Here is a 15,460-nt window from a genome sequence, read left to right on the forward strand (position 1 = left end):
TATTGAATAAAGAGAACTTTTTAATTATAATGTATACATAAGATATAGAAAATACTTTTTGTATGCTTGGACCCTTTGTGCAAAAAAGAAATAATCAGTTTTTATGGTTTAACTTTCTCAGGGTCTCTGTCAATATTTTGAGAGGTCAAAGATTCCATGGCTAGAAATATTTGGGAAACCCTGTCTCAAACCTTCAGCAAGGGGCTGTGTCATATTGTTTCATAATGCTCAATGTTTTATTATATTAAATGTGGGGTGGGATTCTCTTTTAGCCGACGCCAGAATCGGGAGTGCGATTGGCTGGTTTCATCCCAAATCTCAATTCTCCACTGTCTCGACAGAGGCATCAATGCGTTCCAGAACCTACGTACAGTAAAGACCATTGGCGTATTATTAGCGGGCCCGACCCTGTATTTTCCTTAAGGTCACATGGGTGTCCCCTCAGGCCACCCCCTAGGTGCCCTCTTGCCCCAGCCGACATCAGCAGCATGGGCACACTTCAGCACTACCAGTGCCATCTTGTTGGCTGGGTTGAGTGTGTGTGGGGTGTGAAGTGTGCATGTGCGGCTGCAGCTTTTCAGCCTCCTGAGTGTCAGTCACGGATCAGACGAATGCCACACCATTTCTCATTGGAATCGATTGTCTTCCGCAGGTCACTGGTGCTAGCCCCTTAACAGTCACTGAATCGGTCCAGCTGCAGAGCCAGGTTTGCTGTCGTGGAAGTTCAGAAATCCTGCCTCAGCGTTAACACTTAATCTCAGGAACGGAGAATTCCACCAGTGGTGTTTATTCAGCAACAGCATTTAATTTCAAGAGGTGGTTGCTGCTTGTCACTTGTGTGAATATTTTCAGCTTTTCCCTTTATGATGGATGGCAGGCCACCAGCTGAAGATGTTTCATGTCTCTGTCATATTAGGCCAGGCCTCTGGATTACTATTCGCACAACCAGCATGGTTAACAGTTTCCAATTTTATATCTCATGTTTTACACATCACACTTCAGCAGCACAAAAAAAGGCTCAAATTCAACATTTGCCTCAGGGAACATATGAAATTCATCACTAGAACTTTTTCTAAGGTATACTTTGGGATGTGAGAATTCATTCTCATAATTATTACTCTAAATTTTAATGATGGAAGAAAGGTTTTATCCTAAAAAACAATGCGTTTGAATAAAAGTCTTATTTTTTCCACTTCATTCATTAAATGTCTCTCAAAGCACATTTAATAAGCAAAATGTGGAAATCTTGAAATTAAACCAGAATTTGTGCAGCAGTCTGAGTGAGAGCTCCTGCTTCAAGATAGAACCGCAGTTTCACTGGGACGGGTGACTGATCATTCAAAATCAACTTGGCATATTAAAGAGGGAAGGTGGTATCTGCTGCCTCAATTCCTGCTTTTCACATGCCTTGGACAAAATGAATAATCGGTACCACGTACCTGTGGAAGTGAGGTTCAAAGGAACATCAAGGCTCAGAATGCCCTGCAATATTCCAAATAGTTAAGTGAAATCAGCCCTCAACTTTTTGTTCCAGCTACTGACTTAAGTTTCTTCCACAAATAGCTGGCCAATACTGTATTCTCCAGGCCCTTGTACTTTAGTGCATACCAATACTGGTACAGTCACACACTAGTACAATATAAACTATCTGACCCCAGGAATTCCAGGGTGGGGCTCAGGCAATCAGGTCACCAGTAGATGGCGATTCTGCACCTGGACTCATGCTTTCAAGAAAGTTAGCAAGCGGGTGCCAAATAGTAGAGTGAGTATAGATCATCTGCATCAAAGGATCGCAGTCAAAAACATTCTATGGTAATTCTTCACATTTAAGGTCAGAGACCTTTGACCTGGAAGCAGTACTCCAGGGAAACTGTTTAAAATTGCTTTTAATATTTGCAAAAGAATCAATTGTAATTTTGTTAAGTGTGCTAAGAATTACAAAAACAACGAATTTGATTGACCAGTCAGGCTTGCAATGTGGCTCCCTTTTATTTAGCGGAAGCTACTTAGATTTGTATGCAGGGACCTAGTCCTCTGCAGGAGAAAACAAAAAATGTCCAGGCATTGCCCCCTTTTTTTGGGAAATAAAATCTTGGGGACAATAGTTTCCGGATGTATTCTCCATCATAACATCTCAATAAAACAGTGCCCCACGGAAATCGTCACGGGTCAGAATCCATTTTCGGGTCAGAATCCATTTTATGTCCAATCTGGGTAGCAAATAGCACCATCCGGATGGAACGGGACAGCATCTCTGCTGTTATTCGGTCTTTCTTTTTGACTGCAATTCTCTTTTCTTGTAGTTTGAGATCAATACCAACAGAATGAAGCAGTTGATGGAAAGAAATACCAAGCCAGCCATCCAAATGAACAGAAAGGTGTTGTGTCCTTCAAACTCCAGATAATATGCAGGAGTGAGCCATAACCCCTAGTTTGACACAATCCAAAAGAAAAAAAAACAAAATCAGTACCAGATTCAAAGAAATATGATTTTATACAAACAATAAGCTATTAATATCTGGTAAAGTTAACACTTATTTCTACCTGCATCAGACATTGGGAAGATTAGGCAGACAACCTAATGGTTAGGTGGATTAGTGTCCAAAACGGTTAGGAGGGATAGGGTGAAAGTGAGAGCTTAAAGTGGGTCAGTGCAGACTTGATGGCCGAATGGCCTTCTTCTGCACTGTATTTTCTATGTATGTATGTATGTAACCGACTCCATCATTCTGAAACTGGCGTTCCAAGGATGAATCTCCCAGTACTCTCCTATTTCTGTGGAAAGCAGTCTGTCTTTGATGCAGCAGTTTAATAGGGCAGGTCACCACCACCTTCTCATGGGCAATTATGGATGGGCAGTGAATGGTCTAGCCAGTGAAGCCCACACCCCTCAAGTGATTTTTTTAAAAGTAGAATGGAGGGGTAGGCAGTTGTCAGACTCGTACACTAAACTTTGCCTATGCAACAGTGGCCAGAGGACTACACAAGAGCAGCCCAGCAATAAATTTCTACTCCATAGAGCTCCTGGTACCAGAGTCTTAATTGCTTGAAAATTCATATCAAAATTTTACCACACACTGCAGATACATGATGCTACGGATACATTTGTAGTGTATTGTGATGGTAGCACTATGGTAAAGCAACAATACTAACCTGACCGATGAACCACAAAACTAGCAGCACCATGCCTCTTCTCCAGGTAAGTGTCAGATATGGAAGAACCACTGGTAGCAGACACAAATACCACAGGAAGTACTAAAATGGTAAGCATACGGCACCCAAGTTATTTCAACACATTCAATGCACTTCTCTCATCCCACATATGACTGAAAATGTATACATTTCAGCTGGACAAAATATGGACAGAGTGGAGGGAGATGGCTGGGGGGTTGGGGAGGGGGGGGGGGGGAAGAGAGAGGGAGAGGAGGACGACGTTGGGCAAAGACAAAACAAAGATTGAGAAGTTAACTTGTAATATACTACAGACAAACGACATGAGGCAGGGAAATCATTAGTGGTAGAGAACTTTGGGAACCATAATGTATGCTACACTTAAATTTTCAAAAATGTATCTGAAAAAATTATATTTTGCATGTATTAACTCATCTGTTTACATCTTCTCCCGAGATATTCCATAGATTTACTAATAGCCTACTGAAATATTGGGCTCAATTTTGCTGTGGGCTTTGGGACCCAACATCAGGACAAAAAGAGGATCCACAAAATTTGCATTTGGTGTCAGTGGAACCAACTTAGTAATTCAACTAGAGGTGGCCTCCTGTCCAATTGAGCTAGGATCACCACCTGCGATTTAATGTAGGTTTCATCATATCAATTGCCCCATGCTTCAGCCATTAGGCAGACAGTACATCCATCCTTGTGGCACACTGCCTTCCTATACAAATTGGAAAGTAAAAAGACTCATTATCCAATTAGATGATGCTGGACTGACAGCCACACAGCCTTTTTTCCCCCCTCCCATTTTCAATATTTTTATATCTGGTAAAGATAAATGTTCAAAGGAAATGAAAAATTTTGTTTTGTTTGTTTAAGATGTCCTTACATTATTCCAGGGAAGCACACAGCTGTGTCCTGGACAACTGGTTGCCCCTCTTAAAAAGGTCATAACGTGGAACCTATCCACATCCACGGCCTGCCTGCTGCCCGCCACTGGAAACTTCCTCAGCGACAGAATTGTACCGAACTGCTCCCTGCTATTTTGTCCACCCTGCGACCACTCCACCTCCCGAGGGAAGGCAAAGTTCAGCCAATGTTTCCAAATTAGTATTGAATTTACTCTCTACAGACGAAGGTTCTGACTTCTGGTTCTAGACAAGGAGACAAGATTTTTTATAAATTCAGAGTACCCAATTATTTTTTTTCCAATTAAGGGGCAATTTAGCGTGGCCAATCCACCCAACCTGCACATCTTCGGGTTGTGGGGGTGAGACCCACACAGCCACGGGGAGAATGTGCAAAGTCCACACAGATGGTGACCCGGGGACGGGATCGAAGCTGGGTCCTCAGCGCCGTAGAACACAGTGCTAACCACTGTGCCACCGTGCTGCCCTTAGACAAAGAGATAAGTTGAAAGAGTTTGTGTTCTACATTATCTTGTCCCTTTAGAACTCTGAAAGCATAATTATTCAGTCTGTTTTATCCAAATTTTATAAAATGGTAAATTTTCCCAGGGAAAAGACAGTGAAAATGCATGCACCTGCTAGAGCATCCAAAAAGAGAATTCCTTCACTCACCTGTGAAGTGCACACTTTGTTGAAAGTGACAAAAATAGCAGTGTGCAGGAAGCAGCAAAAGGTCAGGTCCTTGTGATAAGCAAATGACGTGATGAAGAGCAGCAGGAACTGTGGGAAGAAAGCAGCTAGTGCCAGAGCAGAGCTCCACTCACTCTCTGCAGTCAAATACAACATGTAGAAATAGGGTGAGAAGTTGTGGCGAATGTCTTTCCGCGTTAAGTGGTAAAGGTATGTGTGCTCCAGAAATTCCCAGCCATAACTGCATTTGAAAGAACACAAAAAAGCAGATCTAAGAGTTTGTAACAGAATGCAATTTTTTTTATGAATGGCAATTTTACTGTGCCATCACAAATTATATACCAATGAGGATTTAATGAGAATAGCAGACTTTATATTTGTCCCAAATTTTAAAATTAAACCAATTATGCAGAACATTGAAACTAATCAGAGACCTGTGTTTAATTCTAACCATGGATGACTGAGTGTGGAGCTTGCACATTCTCCCTTGTCTGCATAGGTTTCTTTCAGGTGCTCCGGTTTCGTCCCACAGTCCAAAGATGTATAGGTTAGGTGGATTGGCCATGTTAAATTGTCCCTTAGGACTTCTAGTGCAGGTCAGGTGTGGTAATGGGGATAGGGCTCTTTCAGAGGTTCATTGCAGACTCTGTGGGCTGGATGGCCTTCTGTACTGTAGGGATTCAATGGATTTTACAAATTGAGGCAAAAATATTTAGAGTCGGGCAGCACGGTGGCGCAGTGGGTTAGCACTGTGGCCTCACGAGGCCGAGGTCCCAGGTTCGATCCCAGCCCTGGATCACTGTCCGTGTGGAGTTTGCACATTCTCTCCGGGTTTGCATGGGTTTCACCCCCACAACCCAAAAAGATGTGCAAGCTAGGTGGATTGGCCACGCTAAATTGCCCCTCAATTGGAAAAAAATGAATTGGGTACTCTAAATTTAAAAAAAATAAAAAATAAAAATATAAATATTTGGAGTCAGTCATCTGTCACTACTGCTGGACCATGTAGTGTTAACAGAGGGGAAACAACATTTCCAGCCACCCTCCTGACTGAGGAAGGTTTGCAGTGCAGGGATGAAGGCTCTCAGCTTTAAAAGAAACTCACATGGATAATGCATATTGTTTACGGACAGCTTAAAGCAATGTCTAAAGACATTGAAGACCAGTTTTAGTAACTAATTAAAAATTGTGTTGGGAGGCGGTAGCATAGTGATATTGTCACGGGACTAGTAATCCAGAGACCCAGTATACTCTGGGCTCCCAGGTTCAAATACCACCACTGCGGATAGTGAAATTTGAATTCAATAAAAAAATCTGGAATTAAAAATCTAGTGATGACCATGAAACCATTGTCGTAAAACCTCATCTGGTTCACTAATGTCCTTTAGGGAAGGAAATCTGCTGCCCTTACCTGGTCTGGCCTATATGTGACTCCAGGCCCACAGCAATGTGGTTGACTCTTAACTGCCCCTCAAGGGCAATTAGGATTGAGCAATAAATGCTGGCACAGCCTGCGATGCCCACTTCCCATGAACAAATACAAAATAAAGAAAAAAGTAAAAGCTGGAAAAATACAGGGAATAAAACTGGCACTGCTAAGTGGACCACATTTACATCCTCAATTGTCCCTAGGATCAGTTACAAGATTATTTCCAACTTGTAAGACATTCATTCTGAATTTTTAAGAGTTCTCTGCCCAAAGGTAGGTCCTTGGTGATTATTCACCAAATGCTGATGAAGTGCTGCAAATTTTGTTTATTGTAGGTAGGTAAGGCCCGACAGGCTTCAGGTCTACCTCAATTGGAATGGGGATTGTACTCCCATGCTGTTGGTGTTTATGATGCATATGCTAACCATCGAGCCAACTGAGAAAACCAGCCCCACAATGTATTTAGAACATCAGAACAATTTCCATTCCATCATTTACCTTGGGTCCTTTGCTCTCATGCCTGACCATTTATACGGGGATGCACATTCAATAATTAATGGGATAACTAAAGAGGCAGCTTACTCCCTCAGAATTAACAGTTCACCTTGCAGGGACGGCCTTTCCAGGCTTCCAACCAGACCCAAGAAAGCAGATTCCACGCATGTGCTATGGAGGAGGTGGTTTCATTGAATTTAACAGGACAAAATTTGTGGTCTTTCAGCCCTTGTGCTTGTGCCAGGTCTCTGAAAAAGCGAAGCAATCAGTTCCACTCCCTGACTTCACTCATTCCAGACCATAGTTCACTGCACAAAAATAATCCTCATTCGTCCCTTCAGCAGTGTCTTTTGGTTACTGACCCTCCTGTCAGTGGAAACAGTTTCTCCTTATTTACTCTAACTACTCATGATTTTGAAAACTTTTATTAAATCTCTCTCTGTTCTAAGAATAATTCCAGCTTCTGCAGTCTCCCGACATAATTGAAGTCCTGTATCCCCGTTACCATTCTCCTAAGTCTCCTCTGCACCTTCTCAAAGGTATTGAAATCATTTCTAAAGTTTGGTAACAAGAATTAGCCACAAAGCTCCAACTGAGGCTTAACCAGTGATATCTAAAAGGTTTTGCAGAACAACCTTGCTTTTGCATTCTATGCCTCCATTTATAAAGCCAAGGATCCCTTATACTTTTAACAACTTAGTCAACTTGTTTGCCACGTTCAAAGGATTTGTGCAGGTGACCCTCGTTACCCCTTAAATTGTAGCGTTTAATTTATATTCTCTTCCTCCTGCTTTTCAAAATACACCACTCACACTTTCAAAATTGCATCTGCCATTTGTCGGAGTATTTCACCAGTCAGTCAAATGTTGTCTTAAAAACACTTTATACTGTATTTACAGCAATCAGTAACAAACCAGAAAGCCATTTTAATACTAACATGTGGCTTTTGCACGCCATTTCACATTCTGTATTAAACTTACACGTACCGATCTTGTATCAAGTTGAAGCCAGTCACGATACAATGATAAGGTAATGAATGAATCTTGAGGAAGTATAATTCAGAAATTGATGTCATTACTATTGTATAAACTTGAACGTTTCTGGAAAATGCAGATACATGAGAAACTTTAGACAATGGAATCTTTCTCAGCTTCTGATAAGCTGGGGACACCATAGTCTTGGTTCACGAACAAGAAATGCTCGAAATCTGATCAAGATGGCAAATAAGCTATTGTCTTCCATGGAACAGACATCCTGTTGAACTGAGATGTTGTCAATTGAAAGCTGTAACTAAAGATCTATTAAACAGCTAGAGCCAATTCAGTCAATGATGGCCTGTCGATGACATGATGTTCAAAGGGAGAAAAGTGAGTTAGTATGGGTTTGTTGTTAGCCAAGATTTTAACGGCTCTAAAGAGTAACTATGTGTCAACCTCCACAAGTGGGTTCAAGATCAAGACCAGAGACATGAGAGAAAGCTAAAGTGACCAAAACTTCATTGTCACTGTCCAAAGTTAAGTATAACCTTTTCTTTAATAAATTTTCAAAAATTTACTATCCAAAGAGTCCTGTTTTTGCTTTAACTGGTTAAGTCTTGTACAAACAACAATAAATCAAAGTAGTCAAGTCAAAGCTGATTTAGAAGCTGATTGAATTGAAAGTTACACTGCAACTAACATTCTATTTACTATATTTGAGGGTTGTATCATTTGCAAATTTTGAACTTATGCCCTGTAATTCTAACTGGCTCCTGATAGACACCACTGTATACACTTGTCCCCAGTCTGAAAAACAACCATTCAACAGTATTCAATGCCTTCTGTCTCCTACTCAATTTTGTATCCAGGCTGCCAACACTCTTTAATCCCATGAGCTTCAAATTTGGTAATAAATGTATTGTGGTATTTCATTAAAATGCCTTATGTAGTCTGATACACAAAATCAACTCTAGTAACTTTATCAACGCTCTGCCTCATTTTTCTGAAATCAATGGCGCGAAGTGATTTACATGAAATTCCTCAAATGGTAGATTTTCATACAAATGTTGAATTTTGACTGCATGTGGCAGCACAACAACCAAAGGTGTGTATTTTTGGGAAAGGAAACACCAACTGGAAGCAACAGACACCAACTGGAAGCAACAGACACCAACTGGAAGCAACAGACACCAACTGGAAGCAACAGACACCAACTGGAAGCAACAGACACCAACTGGAAGGAACGAACAAACACCAACTGGAATGAACACCGAGGGTGGCAAAGTGAGCACATACTCCATCATGCTAAATAGGTCTGTTCTGAATCTATCCTAACAGCTCAGAACTGGGCAGCCATGAGGGGCTGTGGATCATCAGTAGCCAACATTGTATTCAACTACAATCTGCAACTTCATGGTCCAGCTCTCTCTATGACCATTAAGCCAGGGGTACTAATCCTGGTTCAAATGAAGAGTGAAGGGGGGTACAGCAGGAGAATCTAAAAGTGAGATGCTAACCTGGTGAAGCTACACCACAGGACTAAATGCATTGGGTAACAGCAGAAGGGTGCCACAGACAAAGCTAAGTGATCCCACAACCAATTGATCAATCAGATCAAAACTCTGCAGTCCTGCCTCATGAATTGTATTGGACAATTGAACTAACCAAAGGAGGAGGTTCTGTAAACATCCCCATCGTCAATGATGGGCGAGTCTAGCAGCTCAGTGCAAAAGGCATGGTTGCAAATTGCTGAGAGGATGATCCATATCGACCACCTCCTGAGGTTCTCAGCATCACTGATGTAAAACTTCAGCCAACTCGACTTACTCCTTGCAATATCAAGAAATGGCTGAAAGGACTGGATACAAAAACGGCTATGGGCCCTGACAATAACCAGTCTGTAGTTTGGAAAACTTAACTTCAGAACTAGCTGTGTCCCTAGCTAAATTGTTCTCGTACAATACAACTCTGGTACCTAGCTGACAGGGTGGAAAATTGTCCAAGTATGTGCAAAGAAAAATAAATCGAAAAGGTCAATTACCACCTCAATCGGTGTATTCTTGATCATTAGTAAACGATGGAAGGTGGCACGATGGTGCTAACAAACAGCACTTATTCATCAATAACATGCTCACCAATGCTCAGTTTGGATTCTACCAGAGCCACTGGGCTTCAGATTCCACTCCATCATTTGTGCAAAGATGGACAGGAGAGTTGAATTCTAGAGGTGAAATGGCAATAACCATCCTCAACACAATAAGACCATAAGACATAGGAGCAGAATTAGGCAATTTGGCCTATCGAGTCTGCTCCTCCATTCGATCATGGCTGAGAACACTAATTGGTCATTGGATAGACATATGGATGATAAGGGAATAGTGTAGATGGGCTTTAGAGTAGTTTCACAGGTCGGCGCAACATCGAGGGCCGAAGGGCTTGTACTGCGCTGTAATGTTCTATGTTCTATGTTCTATGTTCTATGTTCCTCATCCCCATTCTCCTGCCTTCTCCCCATAACCCCTGGTCCCTTTGTTAATCAAGAACACCAGATTTGTGTTTGCACCAAGATAACATTCCAATCTAAGAGCCCTCGCAAAACTAAAGTAAATGGGAATCAGGGGGAAATGCTCCACCGATTGGAGACACACCTCACACAAAGGAAGATGGTTAAGGTTTATGGAGGCCTGGGATATCACTACAGAAGTTCCTCAGGGCAATTTATTTCTTATAAAAATTTACTTTTTTCCTTGGGACGTGGGCATCACTGACTAGGTCAGCATTTTCATTGCCCTTGCGTTGGCAGTGGTGGTCGGCAGCCTTTGATGTAGGTATATTTAGTGTTGTTCGGGAGGGAGTTCCAGGACTTTGACCCAGTAACAGTGAAGGAATGACGATATAGTTCCGAGTCAGGAAGGTGTATGGCTTGGAAGGGATCCTGCAAGTGGCGGTATTTCCGTGCAACTACTGTGCTCGTCGTTCCACGTGGTAGAGGTGGTGGTTTTGAAAGGTGCTGTCAAAGGAGCCTTGGTAAATTGCTGCAGTGCATCCTGTAGATGGTACACACTGTTGCTACTGTGTTTGTAGTGGAGAGAGTGCATGTTGGAGGTGGTGGATGGGGTGCCAATCAAACAGGTGGCTTTGTTCTGGATGGTGTTGAGCTTCTACAGTACTGATGGAGTCCTAAGTTCAACCATATTCGGCTGCTTCATCGATGACCTTCCCTCCATCACAAGGTTTGGGAGGGTGGATGTTTACTGATGACTGAACTGTGTTCAGTACCATTCGTAACACCCGAGATATTGAAGAAGTTCATGTCCAAATGCAGCAAGATCTGGATAACGATCAGGCTTGGGTTGGCAAGTGGCAAATAACATTCAACCTACAGTGTTTGGCAATGAAAATTTCCAAGAGAGACTCCAACCATCTCCCAATGACATTTGCCAGCATTAACATTACTGAATTCCATCTGCAAAATGCACTGCTCACCAAGTTTCCTGCTACAGCATCTCCCAAACCCACCACCTATACTGGCTAGAAGGAAGCCAACAGCATGAGAAAACCACCACCTGCAGGTTCTCCTTCAAGACACACACCATTCTGACATAGAACTAGATCACTGTTCATGCACTGGTGCTGGGTCAAAATCTTGGAACTCCTCCCCCCCCCCCCCCCCCCCCCCCCCCCCAGCCCTCCCTCTCCCTAACAGCACTGTGGGTGTACCTATACCACATGGACTGCAGCTGTGGAAGGCAGCTCACCATTACCCTTCAAGGACAATTAAGGATGAGCAAGAAATGCTGGCAGTGTTCACAGTCCATAAACAATTTGGTTTTAAACGTCCCTTCCCTGCAGGTGTCACAGGTCACCAATTAAGAATGGAAAACCCACCCAATTTTCTCCATTGCAGTCACCTCTTGTGCCTTAATAGAGACTAATCAACCCAGCAACCAGACAGTCAAATCTGGGACCTTCCTGGTCAGTATGTGTCAGTGCATTTACCCATTGAGCCATCAGGTGACAGAAGATATTAATTACTTTACCTGCAATAGAAAAGAACCCCAAGGCCGAGAAATAACAGTCCAGCAATACCAACAAATAGCAGCACGTCCCTGTTCAGCAGTCTGACAATCAGCTTCAGGAAAGCTCTCACATAACTGTGGAAACCAGTGTCTTTAAGGGTGCCTTTATTCCATGCAGTTGGAGTATCATTCCCTGTTGCTTGTTGGTCAGTCTGAAGTGATAAGAGTATGGGGACTGCATAGGTCACTGGGTAAATTTTCATATGTACAGAAAGCCCGTAAAACAAGGCAGCCTTCACAATCTGTCTGCTCTCTAGGCAGTGCAAAGTAGCCAGCACCAACACTGCAAGAACAGCTTCTGCATTCCCTCTGCTCGAGACGGTCATTGGCAAAGGGTTGAAAAGCCATAGGCTGCAATACCAGCTTGCTCTGCGGCTGTCCAGTCCTCGAAGACATAGGATCCTGTGCATGAGGTGAGCTGCAAAGACATCAAGTATAACAAAGAGGAATTTTCCATACAGTTCCGTGAGGTAGATGTTGGGAGTTAACATCCATGCCAGTAATGGAGTGTAACGATAGGTTGCTCTTTTGTATGGAGAATCTCCCTGAAATAAATTTAAAATAGGAAAACCAATTATTTATTCAATGATAGGTGTTGACTCTAGACATGGTTTAGCATTTTAACACAAATAATAAAAAATGCACCTCAACTTAATGCATTATCATTATTGTACAAAATTCAATTGATCTCAATTCAGTTGTACATCGCCTATAACCAACGACAGATTCATAATCATCAGTACTTAACCCTGTTTTTACTTCCAGCATAAAACTGCTTTCCCAAATCCTAAGCTTGAAAGAAAAAAAATCAATAATTAAACTGGCAAATATTTCTCCATCTCAAGCTTTGCTGAGATGCTGATAATGATACTTCTGCAGCCACATTTCCTAAAGTGCTCACAACACTACTTTCAGTCACAACTCAGGGGTTTGTTTAAAACTCTGAAGAAGGAAATCGTATCCAGCTTCTTAACCATAGTTAAAATCCAAAAAGCCTCACCACCGCCTCGGACACAAGTTCGAGGTGAGGGGCAGGAGGTTTAAGGGGGATTGGAGGAAAAACTTTTTCCCAGAAGGTGGTGACGGTCTGGAATACACTGTCTGAGAGGATGGTAGAGGCGGGTTGCCTCACATCCTTTAAAAAGTAGCTGGATGAGCACTTTGCACGTCATAACATTCAAGGCCAAGTGCTGGCAAATGGGATTAGGTAGACAGGTCAGGTGTTTTTCATGCGTCGGTGCAGACTTGGTGGGCCGAAGGGCCTCTTCTACACTATTATTCTGTGATTAGGAGCAGCTAATGAGAGAAATAGTTAATTAGACCACCATATTATTACATGACTGTAGTTTAGCACACATTTAATAAAATAAAAAGACAACATTTGTCATGATAACAGGGGACTGGATTCTCCGTTTCTGAGGCTAAGGGCGGAGAATCTGTGGCGTTTTACGTGAATAAAATTGGCGGCACCCCATCACCGATCCTGCGACCGGTGAGGGGCTAGTCACTGCTCTGCGTAAAACTCCTGGCCTCCATGAAATAAACGGCTGTAGAATGGCCAGGCCCGTGGCCGCGCATGCGATGACCTGCAGTGGTCGCACCATAAAACATAGTGCTGGCCATGAGCGGACCCGACCTGCCAGATAGTGCCCCCCCCACCAGCCCTCGCAGAAGCCCCCCTCGGCCGGCAGCATGGCTCCCGCCTGACTGTGGCAGCGCTGGACACAGTCCGCAGCTGCCATGCCGCGTTCCCGCACGGCTAAGACCACACGTGTCATGTACCGTCGGGAACTCGGACCATTGGGGACGGAGCATTGCGGGGGTGCCTTCAGGTGACGCACTGAGGGTTTCCCAATGACGTGCGGCGCCCGCCGCGATTATGCCATTTTGGAGTGGGCAGCCCCCGATTTCGGCGTCAAAAGGGATTCTCCGCCTGATCGCCGATTATGAAATCGGCGTCAGAGAACAGAGAATCTCGCCCCACATCTCACACACATTATCCGGGTTAAGCTTTAGCAACTCTCACAGACTGTTCTTACAGAATTTCTCTCCAATCCATTCTGATACTCCTTTTTAAATAACAGAGCATTTTAAATTAGATAATAGCAGAGAAACAATAGTAGCAAAGAGTAAAACGTTTCCCAAATTAATATTTTAACTTTTTTTTTTAAATACAAGATTTCTGGTAATTCTTTCACTAAAGATTTTAACAGAATTTAACTTCTCACTCTGGACAAGGCTCCACAGGCCTAGGAATATAACAATGCAAATTTTGTCAAGAGTCTAGCCTAGTGTCTTGTTTAGTCATAAAATGTGAAAGTATATTTTGGAAAGCTCCGAGCTGAAAAGGCAGGTTTAATTGCGACAGACTCAATACTGTGAGGGATAAACACTATTTCCTTGAAATTTTTATAATTTCAGCATTGAAGAAAGAAAAAAGCTTCCTAACAAATAATCTTGTTCTATGAAAAAAACATTGTTCAGCTTTCAAATTTTATTGCAACATTATAACTGCTCCTTCCTCGAATCTAAATTTCCAGTGAAATGTCCATTAGAAGTAAAACTGTTTCGACACTCTTGAAGGGTATAGCTAAGTCAGTAGTTCCCAAATCTCTCTATCCATGGTCCACTGAGACAAGGCAAAAGACCCATTGAACACATTCCAGTACTCTCCCGCTTGCTTTCCTTGCCACCCCTAAAATAATCAGCAGCATCAATGAGAAGATGATACTGCTTTTAAAGAGACAACAATGAGGTGATGTTTGATTTCAAGCTGGAGAGCTCTAGCAGCACGGTAGCACAGTGGTTAGCACTGTGGCTTCACAGCGCCAGGGTTCCAGGTTTGATTCCCCACTGGGTCACTGTCTGTGCGGAGTCTGCATGTTCTCCCTGTGTCTGCGTGGGTTTCCTCCGGGTGCTCCGGTTTCCTCCCACAGTCCAAAGACATGGAGATTAGATGGATTGGACATGCTAAATTGCCCTTAGCTACAAAAAGGCTAGATGCAATTATTGGGTTACGGGGATAGGTTGGAAGTGAGGGCTTAAAGTGGGTCGGTGCAGACTCGATGGGCCGAATGACCTCCTTCTGCACTGCATGTTCTTTGTCAGGCCCAATCTTTAGCTCTTCCTTGCTTTCAGCTGAAATGTTGAAAATCCAACCTCACAGTTGTATACTGTAACAGTAACACAAATATTGTTTGTAAAATTACATTGTAGCTGCGTGCACTTATAACAACTCATGCCACGCAGACAGTAGCTAGTCTGGTTGCGTGACATCACATGAATGGTAGGGATACGTCTTCTGGCCTGTTCTCACGTGTGGCCTCAGCTATGGTGTTGTGCATCATTGACTTGTATTTTGAAGCAGCTCACGGACCGCCTGGAAAGGCTTCATGGACCACAGGTAATCTCAGACACTTGAGGGTCCCTGGTGTAGACTGTTATTACCCTCTCATCCATCAAATGATCGCTGAGGTATTCTTTTAATTCACCCGATAGGTCTTCTACTTATCTAGTTTTAGCACATAGAATAGTTTTTGAGTCAAATAATTATCTCCACTACTTTGCTACACTTGATGAATTCCAACATTTCATCCACCCCTCCCATGCCAGCTCTATCTTGCTCCACCCATCAATCCCATCCCTCATGGAAACAATCTCTCCAGTAATTTAATGGTTATCCCACCTTACTTTGCACTGTTTTCAAGC

At 42.8% G+C, this 15,460-nt stretch overlaps 1 protein-coding gene across 1 annotated transcript in view; it reads right to left on the reverse strand.

Annotated features, from left to right (window-relative positions):
* pigm (phosphatidylinositol glycan anchor biosynthesis, class M) overlaps positions 1-15,460 on the reverse strand; it is a 31,479-nt gene continuing 16,019 nt past the window's right edge. Inside the window, exons 2-5 of the mRNA XM_072509841.1 lie at positions 11,714-12,297; positions 4,755-5,013; positions 3,154-3,255; positions 1-2,428 (exon numbers count right to left, since the gene is read on the reverse strand). Coding sequence (XP_072365942.1) covers positions 2,261-2,428; positions 3,154-3,255; positions 4,755-5,013; positions 11,714-12,297 — 1,113 coding nt within the window. The 3' untranslated portion in view covers positions 1-2,260. The remainder of the gene's footprint in view (positions 2,429-3,153; positions 3,256-4,754; positions 5,014-11,713; positions 12,298-15,460) is intronic.

The sequence above is a fragment of the Scyliorhinus torazame genome, chromosome 6 (genome assembly GCF_047496885.1).
Source record: "Scyliorhinus torazame isolate Kashiwa2021f chromosome 6, sScyTor2.1, whole genome shotgun sequence".
In the NCBI taxonomy this organism is placed as follows: Eukaryota; Metazoa; Chordata; class Chondrichthyes; order Carcharhiniformes; family Scyliorhinidae; genus Scyliorhinus; species Scyliorhinus torazame.